Genomic DNA, 20804 nt, shown 5'->3' with positions numbered 1-20804 from the left:
CGTAATAGTCTGGAGGTGAAGCTTTTTGATATAAAAAAGAGAAGAAACGGAAATATATGTTAAGGCAATGAAAAACGTAACAGAACTCCACATAGTAACCCTAAAAGACCGTACATAGTAGAGGAAAAAAAACTAGAATAAAAAAAGGAATTGGATATAAATCAGACACGCGAATGTTTATATTAGCACTCGCATTTACACACTGCGATTTAAAGAGCCCACCTCTGTTTATGCTTTCCCTCCCACCCCTCTCGCAACAGTTGATGAGTAAAATTCCAAATCAGGCAGAATATATCAAACTCAAGGTCAGGAAGCTAAAACTTTGTTCGTTTTAAAAGTAATGGACATATGATGCCATCTAATGGTCTTCATCTAATGGTTCCAGCTTAAAATGTGTATGCACATCACCCGTCCTCTGAATGCAATCTCTAGTGATGCTTGGATGGGATGCCCATCCTGAAAGGGTTAAAACCAATAAATTTCAAAATTCCCTATAAGTATGTAAAATTAACCAAAAGTTTTTTATAAAAAAAATGCGAAATACAAAAAATCTCAAAAATAAATCCATAGGAATAGGATTGCAATCAAATCTGGTGTAACATTATCACGAGAAGGTACATCGGGCTGAATTGAATCCCCCTCCATTTTGAAAACCACTTCATTTTTGTTATCTAAAATCAACTGATGAACCATTCCAAGTTTTATTTTCGGGTGAACTGTTATAATTAAAAAATTTTAAGTGGTTCATCAGCTGGTTTTGGATAACAAAAATGTAGTGGTTTTCAAAAAAAAGGGTGTATTCAGTTTAGTCTGATGTCCCTCCTCTGGATTCTTGATAACGTTATATCATATTTGATTGCAATCCTCTTCCTATTTATTTTTTTGGTTTTTGTATTTCACATTTTTAAATTTTTTTTAACTTTTGACTAATTTTATATATTTATGGGGAATTATATATATATAGTGATGCCATATACACTCACATATATATATCACAATTTTTTTATAATTAAATTATTGCTCCATTTTTTGTATGAAAATATTTAATATGAAATTAACCATATAATGCCATAGGATCAAAACTATATTGTTTCAGACATTGAAAATAGTGTATTTAAAAATTGTTTGAATAACAGATACTACTGCATTTGGAGCAAAACCTGCAACAGGCAATGTCTTTGGAGCTTCAGCATTTGGAGTTGCTACCCCAAACACTGGTGGCCTTTTTGGGAGTTCCACACCAGCAACTGGAACTGGGTTGTTTGGTCAGACATCTACTGCATTTGGTGCCCCTGCATCAACAAGCACAGGGACATTTGGTAAGTAAGAATATTTCAAAGCATGCGAGTGCTGTCAGCATAAGAGGAAAAATTTCTTCATAGAGAACTTTATGATGGAAACTGTCTTCACATTATGCATGGACAGTTTACAGCTTGTTCATTCCCCAGAATTTGAGTCCAAGTTGTATTGCCAATATTCAGTTGTCTCATCAACTTGGCCACTGGCAGGCCATATGTTCTAGTTATGTTGCACTTAGCTACAGACCAAAATCAAGCTTTTGCTGAATTTCTGTGATATATGTCTGTGGACTGACAGATAATGCTTCTGGCTTACATCGTTAAATGTCGATGCCATCATATCAATGTGTACAGAGTTGCATTAGTGATTACAGCTGGTTTGACATGATCTGTCTCTCTTCTCTTTTTTACTACAAAATGTAAATAATGCCACAGGGTGATGGTGCTTCTGAACTCTTCCAAGTTTGCACATCTCTGTGTATCAGCATTGATAAATCGTGCCCTTTATTGCAGTAGGGCTAGGCTTGCATATACACCTCTAGATGTGCTGGCGCTCAACATATATCATTTTTGCATTGGACTTACAAACATATTCACCTGAAGTTTTTTTATATCCCTTTGTATACCTGAATTTGGACATATGCTTTTCAATGCAGTGGGCTGCAACCTCTTGATATGCTGGGGCTCAATCAACTAAGCCATCCAGTGCATTGGACTTACAAACTTGCCTCAGATTGCAGTTGGCCTCATTCACATAACAATGGTAATTTTGGATAGATTATGTTACATGCTAGAGGAGCCACCCAAATGAGACAATGCTTAGTGGCACTGACTGCCATACCGAACGGCCCAGTGTCAAATCCTGGAGAGGGCATGGATGTTTGTAAGTGTATAGTGTCTGTATGGCAAAAAACACAACAAACAGAAATCTCTTTAAAGGATTGGTGATAGAGGTGAAATACCCTTAAATCACATCCCGAGAGGTTCTCTTCTTCCAGGGCAGAATGTTGGCAGTTGGCAAGGCCCAAGCAATGCCTAATATATTAGAATGCCTACTTGAATGCACAGGTCCTGGCCTTGCTTCAAACTGTAGCTGTACATGCATTTTGGTGGGGAAAAAAAAAAGTAGTTAGCACTTGATCATTTGTCCTAAGTGCTATATTTCGCCCCTTATCAAGACCAGCATATTTTTTGATTTGGTCTTTTTGATACCTGCCTGTGAATCAGAAGTTCTGAAGTTTGATATTAGAAAAGCATTGTTTCTAAATAATATCTGTGCATGCTATTACCACTACATGGTTGATAGAAACAGTACATATAAGTAAGCTACTTCATATAAGATGCAAGTGTAATGTGGAAATTCTAGTATAACTGGTTTTTGATTTTCTTTTATATAAAATGTGACCTTTTTAAGCACTGAGTGCTGAAGAGGGTAATTTTTTCTCTGTTATTGACTGTTCATCGTCTTGCTAAGGCAATATCTATCAATGTGTTCTTATAAAAATATTGCACTTTTAAAATACATTTTGAATGCATCTTTAAATATTTTAAAATTCTGTCTCACATTTTTCATTATTGTAGTACATAGTCATCATTATTCATATGTGTTTTGTATCGGAATGTTTGAGTAAGTGTAATCAAAGAGCACTGAAACGTATTTATGATGTTAGAGGAATCTTAAGATACAGATTTTTAATAAAGTATTCAATATTTGAAAATTTTTTATTGTGTGTCCTATCTAATTTTTCAGCATTTATTGCAATTTCTTCATAAAAAATATCCTTAATTAAGATGCATTGAAAACTATTTTGTTAAAGATTATTGGATTTGTAAATAAATATTTGCATTTGTAATGCAGATATAAACATTAATAATAACATCAAGTGTTATATAAGACTTTTATTGCTTAAGCTTTATGTGGGTAAATTCGATGCTGCATGAAAAATCATAATATTGATCTAGGGTTTTAATGAATCAAAATAGAGTTATGATAATTTATATGTGAAGTCTGTTGATTTTGCAATCGCTGTTTTACTAAGCAATAAAATTAGTAAAAATGTTGAAAATGCTGAGATATATTTAGCCAAAGATACAGCTGAAAATTATTAATTCTTCGTTGTTAATTTTAAAATAAGCTTTTAACTTATAAGTCTGGAACTGCAAAAGCTTGTCAGAACATTTGTAGACACTAACATTCTAGATAGATTTTTTTTTCATCAAAAAATAGGTTTTAATTTATTTTATTAAAAAATAGATTTTATTCGAGCATTTCATACATCTTTTTGCTTTGAACTACACATATCTTTGTTAGTTTTATTTTTATTGCATAAGTCAGATGTGTTTACTTATTAAAAAACAGAATTATTTACATAGAACAAAACTAATTAGAAACACATATATGTATGAGACATGTTCTCTCTCTCTCTCTCTTTTTTTTTTTTTTTCCCCTTAAAAAACACTCTAATATTCATTTTTAGTTTAGATTTGCTTCTGTAAGTTTGTGTAAGAGCAATCAAATATACAGTCATCTTAAAACATGCCTTTTCAGTTCATAGTTGTTGCTCTCTCTCTGCTAAATCAAAAAATTGCTTTTGTAATCATAAAATAACCACTTAGTGCTTTTCTTTATTGATGTATATATCTTATTAGAGAAAAAGTATTCTTCCATGGAAACTCTGTTTTGTGATGAAAGTCACTTTATATTACATCAATGAGAAATCAATAATGTTTAGGAGTGATATTGATGTAAAAACACAAAAAGCATAGTATATGTTGAGAATGTATATTTATAAAAAAATAAAAAATTATTAAAAAAAAGGGACTCTGCTAAAAATGCAATTGTGAGTCTTACAAAAATTTTACCATTCATATTTTTTTAGCTGTGACTTGAGAATGTTTTAGAAATTTTTAGCTTTACACTTCTATTTGAAATTACTTTCACTTATCTGCTTCCAAACATAAAATATCCTTTCATATTCCCATTACTTTATCCTTGATAATAATATTAATTGTCTAACCTGTTCTAATTAAAATGCTCACCTTGTTGACTCATTACATGGCCAGATAATGTCTATTAGTAGATCTCCCGGTTTTTGATTTTAAGGAAAATGTTTATTAAATTGATGAAATTTAATATTAATTAGAAAATTCCATTTTCCCATCCCTAATAATTTAATGAATAGTTGTTCTTATTAAACTTTATTTCATATGAATTGTACTTTTTTCTTAAAATGTTTTACTGATTACTAAATTTCATATGGTCAGAGTTGCATTAATCTACATTAGACATTTGTAAATTTTTATATGACGATTCAAGCAGTATTTAATCAGTTAATTTAGTTTTGTTTACTTCAATATATGGTACATTACCAAGTTTATCCACCCAAATACTTTGTAAATTAATTATTTTCATTGTATTTAAAAGTACTTCAGTAAACAAAAGCTTTCCTTCACTGCTCAGGATTTTCTCAGAATAAGAGTTTAAGAAAATTAAAAAATGAAATTAGCCAAAGAATATAAAATTTAGAATACCCAGTTAAATTCTAATATGTTGTACATCAGAAATGAATACAATTAGTTCAATAACCTGATCCATGCATTATAATGCAAATTAAAATCAGTTCGGAGTTCCTCTGAAATTATGTCGTGTCACAGTGGAAATCCTCACATTTTCTCTCAAAAATCTCCTGATTAAGATTTCAAGGTTTGCTGCTGTGATATTCATTATGCAATCAATTTTGCATTAGTTTTTTACCAAAATTTCATTGGCATTCCCCCCCTCCCTTTACAGTTACCTAGATCCCTATTTAATAATAGAGGTAACAAAGCTGTCTCGCTTCATTTTCAGTTATATTATTTACATTTAATCATTTTGTTTATCATAAGACTCCTGCTTTTATATTTATTTTATATTACACGTTAATGTTGAGATTAAGTCCTGAAGATTTTAAAGAAGTTCAGCTACGTCTACATCTTTAACAAAATTTGCTTCATTAAGCCTCGATCGATATAACACACAAATTATAACATTAGGACCTTCTGGGAATGTAGGAAGGAATTTCATTTGAAAATGTGAATATTTACAGAGAATGCTTCTGGTATGACTAGTCTTGCTTTTATAGTAGGTTTATGGTTTCTGATGTCCTACAGGCAAAAGTAAGAAGAAAATTTTAAATCATCTTGAAAACCCATCAAGAACATAGTGTCCTCTTAGTAGTATTTGTTATTCTTTAAAACATGTAAGAAATTCACTAAAATACAGATAGGGTACAAAGTAATATGATCACTTGCCCCCCCCCCAAAAATATTATGCTATATTTCACACCTGTAATGCAACCTCACCACCTGCCACAGAAGTCTGCCCCCTTATGATCTTGAAGGGGAAGGTACCAGTCTTTTGGAGTACCTTTAGGTGGAGTGGCAGCTTACACCAAAGATGGCAAGATAATGTTTTCAAAACACAACAGGGAGAGGGGCCAAAAGATAAAGTTGATTGATAAGGATAGATGAATGTTGAAGGATATAGTATCCTAAAAGTAGAAGGGTATGATCAAGCAACCAAGTTGAAATAGGACATCTCATTTGGCCCCATAAACCTCTGATGTGAACATTATCGAACATTTGTGGGGATATTTAGAATCAAAACTTTGTGGTCGAATTCTGTGTATGGAACTAGAGACCACTGTGTGGAAGAAATGTATTATATATATTCAAGCAAAAGGGTAAATCATGTTCCCTATTAATATAGATTTACTGTTGCTTCACTGGTATTCATATTATTTTGTATCCCATCTGTATATCCTGAAGTAGGTCTTGCAGGCATTGCATATCTTAATATTAGATTTTGCTAACTATCCACCATCTTCCTCTTAGTAAATGTGTTTTAGAAGTAGAAAAGTAAGGGTATGATATTTTTTAGACCTTGAGACCATCTTTTTTACAAAAACTTACTATACTTTCCCATGATAATGAACTAAATTAATAAGTGGTCATGTAATCAGTATGTACTGTGCAGTGCTTCCTACTGGCCTCTGATAATTCCTTTATTTAAATTGAGAATCATCAAATTCCTGTGTGCTATAAAAGTAAGATAAAGGAAATTTAATGAAAATCTCCATTCTGTTAAATCATTATCCTGTAGCTTAAAGGCACTGACCATACCAACATTTTTAAGTTAAATGACTTTTTCCTTATCTTCTCTAAACCTAAGAAAAATAACATCAGATACGTAGAAATGAAAATGTGTTACGCTGTGTAATGTGTTTAAACTAAAAAAAAGTGTGCTAATAGAACTAATTTACTTCTGTTTTCTTATTATATTCTTTTATTATAAATGGATGAATATAAATGACATATCATAACTGGTTTGAAAAGCTTAATTAATATTTTGTTATTAGTGTACATAGAGCACATTCTTACTCTATGCATTTCTATTTCAAAATAATCATTTTTAAGCTTGGAATAATTATTGATAGTTAAGTAGTTCTAAAAACTGTACTGCCATCTCTATAATATGGTTAATATAATATAGTTAACAGGTTTCCAACCTTTTTCATGTCCTGCACCACTAAAATACCTTTAATATGTTCTTCTAGCTCCTAAAGCAGTTTAAAAAAATCAAAGTTGTATAATCAAATTTTAATAATCAACAAAAATGAAACATTTGTGCTACATTTGTGAAACAAAAACTAGAGTGCTACTTTGCATTCCTTGGCATGTGAGCACTGCTGGTTAGGGGAACCCTTGGATTAAATGATGTTAATAATATTTAAATATTTTGAACTAAAATACCTTTATATATTAGGATTTGGAGCCACATCTACTTCTGGTGGCTTATTTGGAAGTGCAACACCTTCAACTCAAAGCTCAGGTAGCTTATTCGGAGGCAGCAGTACATCTGCTTTTGGAGCTCCTCGTCCTGCATTTGGAGGCTTTGGAACGACTACCACTGGAACTGGATTATTTGGTCAGGCTACTAATACAGGAACAAGCCTGTTTGGAGCTAGTGGTTAGTTACTTATCTACTTATTTAAAATATACCATCCAGGGGAATATAAAACTTAATATTTTTATGAGCGGATTACGTTCATCAAGTATTTATAGTAAGTATGAAAAAACTACAAAGTTTCAAAATATGGTGCAAAATTTCATAATTTTAGTCATTCTGGTGGATTCTGAAGTTTTGCATTTGGTCGGTTAAGCTGTTAGTAACAAAAGTTACTGTTGAGTGATATATAAGCAATTATGTCTTAAAGTATGTAATACGTGATATTACAACATATTTATTCTAATAATGGTGCAAATGTTTGTACAAATTGTTAGTTAGGTGTAATATGAAATGTATGAATTAAGTCCACTTTAAATTATGTAAATTATAGATATTATTTAAAATGTAAATTATTAAGTCATACATTCATTTCTTTAAAATTGCTCAGTTACATAAGCAATGAATGATCTTCATTTTAAAAATCCATATAAAATAAGCTGACCGCATATATCATTTTGAACAATACAGTACCATTTTTATGACATTCCCCAGCATTCCTGTCATTTTGATAAAAATAGCTATTTTGTTCTATTTTTTAATAAAAGCTCTACATACGTTTTGAGTACTGTTCTGTTATCGGGACCAGATCAGAAATGTATAGTGTATGCATGTGTGTATTATATGTGCATATATGTGTTTATGTATACACACACATTTGTAATTGCATATATACATGCATACATGGAAACACACATCCATACGTACATGCATTTCTGAATCCGGTCCTGATAACAGAACAGTACCTATGTTGGTATACTAAAGAAAAGACGAGTAACCATGTACCAGGAGGCTAATGTTTGATGAACTTTGTTCTCTTTCTCTTTCTTAAGAAAAGTGTCATTTATGCCAATAAATGTTTGGAGAATTTTGCTTGGAACTGTGGTTATCATTTGCAAGAGAACCGTACCTATATTTTAAACATACAGTTTTACTTTTTTGTACAAAGTAAAGAAAGTATTGTAATTGGGGGGGGGGAAAACTTTTTGATTTCAATGAAAATATCTATTTTGATCATTGCCGAATGCATTTTGGCAGTTCCCCCTCCCCTGTATGCTGTCTGTACATATGGAAAAGGACTCTTATTTCAAAAGGAATATTTTTGTGATGTCTGCTCGTACGTATTTAACTTGCATACCTCAAAAATGAATAGAACATTGAGATTTTGTGTATAGGACTGCTATAACATCCAGTTGTGCACCTATCTTTTTTACTGGAATTGGCAGTACCGAAAGTATGCAGACTTCCATACCCAGCTTAATACTTCTGGCTACTTCTGTAATTGGAAGTATATTGAGGCAAGTATTTAAAATTCGGGAGTACCCTTACCTGAAGTTTTGCTTTGTAGTTGAGTATCTTTGAATTTCTGTTAATTCCATATGCAAATGGGCTGGATATTTCTTAACTTAGGTTGATAAAGTACTTTTATCTCAACAATTTTTTAAGTTCTTGAGATTATATGTACACACTGATATTTGTGATTAAGACAAGGGTTTTAACATGCCTGCTTAATGGAATAGTGGGCATGTCATATTAGATTTTTTTCTAAAGTGAGCAAAAGATGCTTAGATTTTTAAGACTTGTAATACTAAGAATTTGTTTATTTTTAGCCAGAAGTTTTACATTCTAGAATATTTATTGTTATGAACAGTATGTGGATGTTCAGACTATAAAAGCAATGTTAGTTGTGATGAAAAACTGTGTTATAGAGCATGACAAGTTAATGATAATTTAATGAAAGACTAAAATTTTCTAAGAAAACTCTATGAAGGTAGTATGTATATTCATGGTGTAATTCAGGTAAAATAAAGTTCATGTCTAAAGTGTAAAGTTTTATCAGTTACTGAATTATAAGCAAAATTCACTAAAGGATCTAAGCGTGTCTTATAGCTTAAACTTTGACTGTCATTTTTCTTTGTTATTATAATTAATCTTCATCCTGTTTTTGTAGGACAGAAATATGGTCAGTCTACTTTAAATTGCAGCACTTCTGAAAACTAAGATTTTACTATTTTGAAAAATTGTAAATCTTATAAAATGTCATCACTTGGCATTCTATGTGGATAGCAGATGCTCTCACAGCAAAATGTTAATATCTTAACCTTTTAAAAACGGGATGGCCATTATAGTGGCCATAGAGTCCTCTCTTTGAGAGGACAGGGTTGTCCACTTTAGTGGCCATGTCTTTTTCCCCCATTTTCCAGGCTGAAAAGTGAGGTGAAATGTCAAATTTGACATCCCTAGGGTTTTAACCACTATCTCTTTCAAAGGTCTTCCTTTTGCGACATAGATGCACCCCTCTGAGAATCCATTAAACTACACACAAGAATCTTTGTTGCAAATAGGAGGTGATTTCTCATAGGGGGAAAGCATTTGGTTCAAGATTCCTCCCGTCCTTTGGTAGCTTTTACTGCTACCAAATACCTGGCCTCAAAAACTTGAGACAGTATGAAAAATTGAAGCCCAAAACTAAAGATGTTTCTAACTTGGAATTTTTCAGAGCGTTCGTGTCATTAAAAACATATTTTGAGCCGATTGTTTGGTTTATCTGTTATTAGTACCATCAGAAATGAAATTTCAATTATATTTCTTCAAATGTGAAAAGGCTTCTTTGTAATTATTTTAACTTTTATTGAAGCATAGCTATGGGACACTTCTGTGCATATTAAATTTTTATAAAATTATAACTGTTAAACATAACAAATTATTCCTTAACTATAGTATGCATGGGATAAAAATATTCTTAGAGACTTTGGTGCCCATCTTAATGCATAGAGCAGTGTTTCATAGGACTGATGTGGATATGTTTTTAATAACACGAACGCTCTGAAAAATTCCAAGTTAGAAACATCTTTAATTTTGGGCTTCAATTTTCATACTGTCTCAAGCTTTTGAGGCCAGGTATTTGGTAGCAGTAAAAGCTACCAAAGGACGGGGGGAATCTTGAATTAAATGCTTTCCCCCTATGAGAAATCACCTCCTATTTGCAACAAAGATTCTGTTGTTGATCATTCATGAAATTGTTGATAGCATTAATTTTTTCTAATCATTGTTACGATTATAGTTATGGAATTTTTAGTAAATATTTTATTTACATTTTTAACTTGTTAAAAAAATTTTTAATATATATTTGAGTGATTTAATTTCAAATCTAAGGTAGAGGTCAGAGCACAACCTGCATTACACTCTTAACATTGAAAAATGATGTTTTTTTTTTTTTTTTTTTTCCCTCTGAGAATTGTATGCAACTTTTATTAGTGTAGAAATATGTAAAAATATGGTAATGATTGGCAAATGCATATGATTCAAGATTGTATGAATTCTTGCAGGTCATAAATTAAAACATATGATAGACCATATGTGACTGTTTTAAAAGCTAAATTAAAAACAAAAATTGCTTATTAATTTGTCAACATAGATTCTAATAAACACCTATCTAATGCTTATATTTTTTTAAAGCATTTTTATTTCTGTTATCTTTGGAGTTGGGATAAGTTTTCCCTTTTTTAACCTTCATAAAAAATAAGTATTGTAGTAAACTGTTTTGAGATTTAAGGCTGGACCAAGTTGACTATGTGTTATGTCATTGAACCTTGTTTAAAATAAGCTAGATAATTGATTCCATCAGGCTGTAAGATACTTGTTATTAATTATATAAATATTATTTTTGAAACATTGATTTTTTTGTAAAAAATTTTAATTAACAATAATGAATGTTATGTCATTGAACCTTGTTTAAAATAAGCTAGAGGATTGATTCTCCATCAGGCTGTAAGATACTTATTATTATTATATATATATTATTTTTGAAACATTGATTTTTTTAAAAAAAATTTTAATTAACAATAAAAGAATGTAGTGTAAGAGTCCAGTTTTTGAATTATTTTACTTTTTTCTCCTATTCTTGAACTTTTTATTTACAGTTAAACATATAAATTTAAAATAACAGCATTTGCAGTACAGAGATCCTGCATCATCAGGACTTCTGTGATTTCAGATTTCAGAAAGTTCTGGATTTTAGATGATTAATTCAAATCTAGTAAGATGACATGTAGAAATTATAAAATTAAAATACACAATGGTTGTTTGCAAAATAATGATTAAATGATGTTATGAAAAAATTATAACGAAACTGTATTACTAAAATTTACAAAATAAATAAAAAAGGGGTTGTCAATTATTTGCATTAATTCTTTAATTTCATAGATATAAATAATTTGTATGTCAAGAATATCCATTAAATAGTCAATTGAAATCTTTTTATTCTCAGTAACTTTTTTGTCATCTTCTTCACTATTGGCAGCAATAGTTTAAAACCATACTATACCATTAATTAGAAATTTTTGCTTTATCCAAAAACCTTCAAATTCATTGTTCTCATCGTCATGAAATATGATAGTTATCTGTGACTTATGCCAGAAGCTTAATATCTACAGCCATGAACTGTCATGACCATGCAATTCTCCATACAAGTGTTTCTATATTAAAATATTTTTTAAACTTTTGGATTATTTCTTTGCTATATTGATTTTGATATGCTGCTTTAAGATTTTGATATGCTTCAGCGCAACCAAAATTTTGTTACCCAGTAACTGAACGATGCATATACTGTTTTGAGGAAAGTGTTAAACAGGAACATTATTATTCACTGAAACTTTAATTTTGATAAGATCAATAATAATAGACTGAAACATATAATAAACTGCATCAAATCTGAAAGTTAAGGAACAACAGCATTTAGAATACCAGATGAACTCCAGTTTAGGAGAATCCACATTTTTCTTTCTTCCCTGCCAGTAAAAGAAAATCAATATATGTGACATTCTTCTTCAAACAAACAGTTCTCAGGCTTCACTTATTGTGTATGGGACTAGATAGTGTAATAAAATGTTTCTCTCCTTCACAGCCATTTAAGGGCCGAAAATAAAACTGGTTCTCTAGCCAGCAAATTTTCATTTATTGATAATTTGATGTTTCTCAGCAAAAGGTACCTCAGCATATTGGGAGAAAAATCTATTTATGGCATTATTGCTTTTTATTCCAAAGGGGCAATTTGCCCAGAAGGACTATTAATTTCATTTTGGTATTTTGTGTTGATTCACTACAAACGTTGTTTCACTTTTCAATTGTTGCCACCAAATATTATCACCCTGTATAATATTTAAAGAAATTAAATAATGAAGAATCTGCATAAATGTATGTACGTTTATCTCCAGTATGCAAGACTGTGTATTAGAAATTCTAAAGATATGCTCATTTTAAAATTATTTTGCGATATTGCTGTTGAACTGAATTTTATGGTTTAAGTGCGAAGAACATGATATTTAACAAATAAAAGTAACACACAAAATAAAATTCAAAAAAATAAACCCCTTTTGGACGTAATTTAAAATCTTGAAACCTTTCGTTTTTTATTTATTTTATTTTATTTTATTTTATTTGCCATTTCTATGCTGTGAGAAAATGAAAATGTAAATTTTTTTTTTTTTTTTTTTTTGTGTGTGTGTGTGTGTGTGACATGCAGATAGTAGATCATTCCAGTTACTGGATATCTGGATTTCAGACTTTATTCTACATTGAAGTTACAAAAGTTCTGCTGATGTAAGCATAATTTATGGAAGAAGCTTTTACAAGTATAAAAAGACATTGGGAACCACTTCTCTATCACATTTTTCAACTTAATGATGCTAGTTATTTAATCAAATTGCATTTTAACATATGAAGCAAATCATATGTATTCAATTTTGATCTGGTATTTGGTGATGTTTTTTATTTTTGAAGTGTTAAAATTTTTTAATTTAACCAAAAATACAATTTTTATTTAGCATAAATTTTGAATAAGACTATCCAAGTGAAGGGCAATCTGGCCAAGGTTCCTCTTCTTCAGGAGCAAAAGACAGATTTTTAATAAAACCGTATAAATTTTAAGGGGGAACATATCTAGGTCCTTCTTCAAGAGCAAAAAAAAATTTATACGCTTGAAGAAGAAAGACCTCTAATAGGGGGACTGGAAAGTAATATCGTTTCTGGGGATGTCGACAACAGCATGCTAAGGGCAGAAGTGGAAGCAAATCCATGTCATACACTCATAACCAACCTTGGTCAACCATCCAAGAACATTTAAAGCAGAATGTAAAAATAAGCAAAGCAGGTGTTTAAGTCTCCCATAATCTGTCCGAAAACAGGGTTCATAGTGGTCCTTATAAGTCCTTATATTTGAAAATAAAATATAAAGGCCCTTATAGGTGCTTACTTTTTCTTTAAAGCCCTTATTTTTTTGTTTTTAGTGCAATTAAATAAACAACTTTTCTTCCCAATATGGAATGTCAGATGGTGAATCATACTCCCGGAAATAGCTTTTCCCCCTTTCTCTGCATTAAGATAACCTTTGGTGTGCACGAAGAGTACAGACAGGTGCCCGTCGTTTTATTGGTCAAAGAATTGCGAACGCAGTACAAAATTCTGGTACATTCGGCATTCTTTTCCTCCCACCCAAATAAAAATTTGCATTCTCGTTCTGCTTGGTCAGTTCATATTCATGTTTATTATGATCGTTATGCTTATATTATGAGTATATGTATGAATGATTATAATAACATAGTTGCAGTAACTGCTGAAGTATAGTAAACTTCCAAAAATGGTTTGTTTTAACACAGATTAGCTTTTTAAGGAATAATATTCGGAATGGCTTAAATAAAAGGAAAGTAATCAAATAGTTAAAATAATTTCATTTTTTTTGGCCAATACATTATACAGTACGAAGGTTGAGAGGTCTTCCCTTTCTCCGCAAAATCTTGAATATTGAAACTGTTACATTTTGCTGAAAACAAATAACGGACTTTTTTTTTTTTTTTTTTTTTGTCACTTTTCAATCTGGATTGAATAGGACTAAAAGTTCTGCAGTCTACCAACCCAAGCGAAGAATGATTCTATTCCTACTTTGCTTGCAATATCTGTTAAGAGAAAACTGATATACAATGAAAATTTAGAAAATGTTCAGAATTTAGATTTAAATTATTTAAATATCAATATGAGTGGAAAAATAAATTGTATTTATTATTAGGTTCCAAGCATATACAATAAATATGCCTTATTATTATTTATTTTCTCTATTTTGAAATGAAATTTCATCATTAAATCTTGCAATATAGTTTAGTTCTTCATAGTTTTTTTTTTTTTTCCCCCTCTCATTGTAAACTAGTTCTGTAAATTGAACTATTATTTAAAATTAAAAACTAAACAAAAAAAAAAAAGTAATTTTTTTCCATGGTTGAGGTAATGCTTATTCTCTCTTAATAAGTACTTCATTTCTTATATTTTAAATTACAAGTCTAATTTTTAAGGTTATGCAGTTGTGTATGATGTAATTAGACAGGTGCTTATTTTTTTCTTAAAAAGTGCTTATAGGTGCTTATTTTTTTAACTAAAATGTGGCTATGAACCCTGGAAAAGAACAAAGCTAACCTATCCATCACATGCAACATATTGCTTCAACGGCACTATACAGAACCCTTTTTTGATTGTTTGATTAGTGGAGACAAAAAAATAAGTCATATATGATAATCCAAAAGTCAAAAGGCAGTTTTAATAGGGGTTACAAAGGGTTTACATCTCGAAAAGGCATTTCTGGGTATTTGATGGAGTATTCGCGGAATTGTTAATTTTGAATTGCTGAAACCTGGAAAAACTGTTAATGTAGACCTTTATTGTGAAGTATTGGATCTAGTGAACCAATCTTTAATCGAAAAATATCTGGCAATTATCAACGGAAAACACGTCATTCTGCAACACGACAACGCAAGACAAACACTGGAAAAATATAATGAATTAGGGTGGGTACATTTTCGTCGAAACCTGCATGCATATCAATTTGTGTCCAATTTGCTTTATAGTTTCTTATCGCGTCCTGGTGCGTCTTTTTTTTTTTTTTTTTGTTGTTGTTGTTGTAGTTGTTTGTTTAAGAGTGTATATATGAAGTAATTAAATTAAAACTTAAAACGTATTAAAAAAATTTCATTAACTTTAACAAATACACATATAAAAGTTGCATTGATATTGCACTATACATGTAAATGAAGGGGGAATATATAATGAATATTGATAAAAAATAAATGAAACTCAGAATTTCGTGAATTTTGATACGTGCAGATATATAGAAATGCATGCATTCTCTGTAGAAGGTAAAAATTCAAATTTTGCTTTGAACAGTTTGTATTTTGTGCCTTTTAACTACAGTCTTAGGCACATTATTCATTTTTTACAATAATTATTTAATAAAGAATTTTTTGCCGTCATTATAAATATTTTACTATCATATCAGCCGAATGAACGACTTCACATGCATTTATAAATACATCAAAGTCTTTCAAATTTTGTAAAGTAAATTTCACTGCTATTTGTCTCTGAATTTTGATTTGTAAAAATTTTTATTCGTTGTCCACTGACAGAAGTTTTTGAACTGTTACATAATTATACATACAGTAACAACATAGGCTAGAGGGCATAACAAACCTCCTCGGCTCATATTTTTAATTAAGGAATAATTTTGATTAGTTTCCAATACGTTTTTATCCATAACTAAATGCTTAGAGCAGGAATTGCATTTAAGTTTTTTTAGAGCAGCTCTTGCACAATAACCTGACAGGTATGTTAATACTGGTAAAAAAGTTTCAGCATTTTCAAAATCCTTTTCTATAATACTTATGTCAAATTCTGTAAACTCTTCTTCAATTTCATCAACTTCGATTCAGTTATCAGTGCTGCTAATTTTTATTTTTTCATATGTGCTCGAATTGAGAGTAAGGGGTAGGAAGATCTGGAGACGTAATTTTGTTTCTGCTTCATAGACTTGTCGTACAGATAACTAAATATTGCGATCCGGCTAAAGACCTGTATTTCCCAAATCTGGCTTCCAGGGCATCAGTTTGAATTTTTCCTGGAAGAAAGTACTTAAATTTGACCTCATGAATGCAATATTTTGACATCTCCATTACACCATGAGTTGTATGACTGATAGCCAATGGTGTATCCTTTGTAAGAGTGCCTATTGAAAAATCGTCTTTCCAGTAATCGAGCCAAAGGAAAAATTTTTCTAGAAACTCGGAATTTATATGACGCTTATCAGAAATAGATCTCCGAAATTCATCTCGGATACTATATCCTTTGAAAGGCGTTTTCACGTTCATGATCCACAACCATTTGTAATAGGGTGACCGGAAAGTAATGGCGTTTCTGCGCATGTCGACAACAACATGCTAAGGGCAGACGTGGAAGCAAATCGATGTCAAACACTCTTAACCAACCTTGGTCGACCATCCAAGATACATTTAAAGCAGAGAGTCCCCCCATAATCTGTCCGAAAATAACAAAGACAAGCATCCATCACATGCAATGCATCGCTTCAACGGCACCATGCAGAGCCGTTTTTTGATCATTTGATTAGTGGAGATAAAAAAATAAGTCCTATATGATAATCTAAAACTCAAAAGGAAGTTTTAATAGGGGTTACAAAGGGTTTACATCCCGAAAAGGCGCTTCTGGGTGTTTGATGGAGTATTCGCAGAATTGTTAATTTTGAATTGCTGAAAACTGGAAAAACTGTTAATGTAGACTTTTATTGTGAACAATTGGATCTAGTGAACCAATCTTTAATCGAAAAATATTTGGCGATTGTCAATGGAAAAGGCGTCATTCTGCAACATGACAATGCAAAATCGCACTGTGCAAGACGAACACTGGAAAAATATAATGAATTGAGGTGGGAGGTATTGCCTCACCCACCATATTCGCCCGATATCGTACCCTCGGATTTCCATTTATTCTGATCCCTACAACATTTTCTTAGTGACAAAAAATTTGAAAATTTGGATGATGTCCAAAATGCCATCTCAAGATATTTTACTCAAAAACCAATTGATTTTTATCAGTCTGGGATTGAAATCGGCATACTAGATGGCAAAAGGTTGCTGATAACGAAGGTTATTATATTATTGATTAAAAATAAAAACTTATTACAAATGTATTCGTTTGAATATGTAAGAATGCGACATTACTTTCCGGTCCCTCTATTACATCTAACTGCGCTTTAAATAACAGAGTTTAGTTCAAAATCTACATCAAACTAAGTTTTCTTTTGGGGGGGGCTAATTTTAAATTTTACATTTTTATGTTTCTCTTTCAGTTTAAATTAATCAAGTGTTGCATTAATTAAATAATGTTTATTGAAAAGTAACAAATAATTACATGTGAAGGATTTTGTTTAATGCCCTAATTTATTTAATAATCAGTCTTATATTTTTATTCAAAAAGAACAGTGCCAATTTAGCTTCAATATGTCTTATCAGAAACGTTAAAATTTATTTTAAGTAATTACAAAAATTCAAATAGAATTCATTTAACATGGCCAGTTAATTAATTAGCATTATTATTATTTTTTTTCTGTAATGTTGAGGTGTTCATTTACATATTATATTTTTAAATTTTTAGGTGGATTTACTAGTGCTGCACAAACAGGAACTACGATAAAGTTTAATCCTCCAACAGGAACTGATACCATGATGAAAGGAGGTGTTTCAACTAGCATTGGTACTCGACACCAATGCATCACTTGTATGAAAGAATATGAAAATAAAAGTTTAGAAGTAGGATTTCCCCCTCCTTTTATATTTTACGTCATTTAAGTTGTTTTAAAAAGATTTGCTATTTCGTATGAGATAAATTCAAGTTATATCTGTTGACTGTTGCCAAAAATAATGTAAAAAACTCTGAATTAATCAATGGAATACTGAGGGTGATGTTTGTGGCTAACATAAAATTGTGATTAATTTGAGTATAGTTAAAAAACCAAGGAATAATCCACATAATAATTAACAGAAAAAAATTAAAAACAATTTAGGTGTATTTCAAGAACTTTTTCAAGAAAGAAAAAGCATCATTAGAAATGTAGAAACTGAATTAGAATTTGCATCAAAGAGCAGTATTTGCAAGAAATCTTAGCAATATCACTGATTTCAAGCTCACATAGAAAAGTCAGTTAGAACTTTTTGTTGTTCAGTTTAAAGTAATTTTTCCTTTGCTTTTCAATAAACCTTTAAAAAAGGGGGTGGTTCTGGTTAATCCATAATCTAGTTTAAACAAGGAGTAAGTGTGTTAGTAATCAGTCATTTTAATTTTAAATCAAAATTGAGATATTAATTTTTGTTTAATTATAGTGCAAGTTTTTTGCAGAATCTTTGTGATACTTTGGCAGCACATATTTGATATAAGACATTTATATATTGTTTTTAAGTTACAAAAATTCACAAACTACAATTCTGGTAAACTTCTTTTAAACTTGCTTTATGTCAGGATAAGTTTATGTTGCATTGTTGTTGAGTGTTCTATTAAATTGCATATTTACTTTATGTATAATATAAATTTATAGCTTTTTATCCACCATTGACTGAACTTGTAAAAGTTTCCCCTCCCCTTTCAATGTAAAATGACATTGTTAAACCCTTATCATTTCCATCGACACGCATGGCTTGGTGGGACATTTCCGAGAAACAAAATTCTAGTAGCACTGGTTTACACAATGAGCTTCCGAGAAATGTTTTGTCTAGATAGGCGCAACATGTCACGGTTATGAGCAACATTTTGAACTTCCCTTAAATGTTCCGTCTGGAGACGTGTTCTGCGTACGTTCAACCAATTAGATAAAAGTTCTGCTTCTGAAGTATCACGGGTAATTTTTAATATGGACGGTGGAAATAGATGCTGATTTAATTGAAGAAATATGGCAAAAGCCGTATATATATATATATATATTGCTGTTTTGTAGTAGTGTGACTAAGTCATATTTAAATGTTTATATACTCATTAAATTTATAATCGTGGAAATTTCAGAGTAGACAATATTTTATGACATGTTATTTTTGATGATTTGTTTAAAAATTATTCGTCGCCAAATTTGTCGTATTTCGGGCTGATTGTGTGAAAAGAATGTTATTGTTATATAATTAATTTTTTTAATTAAGGGGAATAATTTTTTAAAATATGTTTGTATATGTGCGACTTTACTTTTCTGCTAATTACTTTCATTACTTTTAAATTCAATAATCATCATTGCATAATCAACGATTATGTTAAAGTCAGCTATTTTATATATTTATTAAAACATAGATTACTTAATAATGAGGATACACGTTAAATTTGTATGCTATTATTTTCACGTTATTAATGAAATGCTTTTTAGATTATAAACGCATTAAGAATATTTTTATTATAAATGCTACATTTTGAAACATTGGAAATTTATGAATTTATTATTATGAATGATGAAAAACATTTGTATATATATTCATTAATAAAAATCTTATTCATTACATTAATACTAATAATAAACATATATCAACAACTTCTAAACCATCGCATCTCTCTCACTATGTGTTGGTAAATATATGACTTATTAAATTGTGTGTGTATATATATATATATATGAATGCAAAATTGAACATCGCCAAAAAGTTTATTTGAAGTTACTTCTAATTCATATAAAGATTATGTAATTGTTATCAACTGCAGTCATCAGTTCTTTGCACATTATCGTGGATATCTCACTATGTGTTGGTAAATATATGACTTATTAAATTGTGTGTGTGTATATATATATATATATATATATATATATATATATATATATATGAATGCAAAATTGAACATCGCCAAAAAGTTTATTTGAAGTTACTTCTAATTCATATAAAGATTATGTAATTGTTATCAACTGCAGTCATCAGTTCTTTGCACATTATCGTGGATATGGAATACACAGTTGAAAAATAATTTAAGTGCATTTTGTGCATTAGGCTAGTCATTAAAATTCACACACTTACACACAACCTTTGCATTTGTAACTATACTTGGGAATTTAAACAAAACTGAGCAAGTAGCCTTTATGAAATATTTAACATTTTGGGGATAAAATAAAAATTTTTGACTCATCACAAAACACACATCAGTAAATGGCATTATATCATGCACATAAAAGTTATTAAATAAATATATGGATACAAAAATAATTATTTACAATAATAAAATCAAATATATACAATAGATCATTACAAAGAACAGGACTTCTCTTTGCACATTTTTCTCTTTAGCTTTTAGAATTGCCAGAGTCAAAATAAAAGTGATTTACTCAATAGCCATTAGAGTATGAGCGACACAAAATACAACACGGAAAAGCAATCGTCGCATGAAAGAAGATGTCACTTTTGCCAATCTGAGCGATAACTGATTCTTGTTTGGCTTTCAGCCTGTTTACCAAGTGAAGATGGTAACCAACAATATTTGCTGAAACATAACCTCTAACATCATGTTTCGGCAACAAATATCATATGTGATAGCAGCCTAACTTTCAGGTATACAATGTTATACTGAAATATCATTTCAGTTTTTGTATCTCCTGCTTAAAATTAAATTTTTAA

At 30.5% G+C, this 20804-nt stretch overlaps 1 protein-coding gene across 3 annotated transcripts in view; it reads left to right on the top strand.

Moving 5' to 3' along the window:
- The window catches only part of Nup98-96 (nuclear pore complex protein Nup98-96), a 177682-nt gene that overhangs the window by 64655 nt on the left and 92223 nt on the right, over nt 1-20804 (top strand). For all 3 annotated transcript variants that reach the window (XM_085818300.1, XM_085818299.1, XM_085818301.1), the window contains exons 4-6: nt 1137-1319; nt 7102-7305; nt 17827-17981. In XM_085818300.1, coding sequence (XP_085674426.1) covers nt 1137-1319; nt 7102-7305; nt 17827-17981 — 542 coding nt within the window. The remainder of the gene's footprint in view (nt 1-1136; nt 1320-7101; nt 7306-17826; nt 17982-20804) is intronic.

Source organism: Stegodyphus dumicola, chromosome 6 (genome assembly GCF_044657685.1).
Source record: "Stegodyphus dumicola isolate Sdum_Otavi_A_Nest chromosome 6, ASM4465768v1".
Lineage (NCBI taxonomy): Eukaryota > Metazoa > Arthropoda > Arachnida > Araneae > Eresidae > Stegodyphus > Stegodyphus dumicola.
The sequence above is the reverse complement of the archived record's forward strand: the minus strand, read 5'-3'. Positions and strand labels throughout refer to the sequence as shown.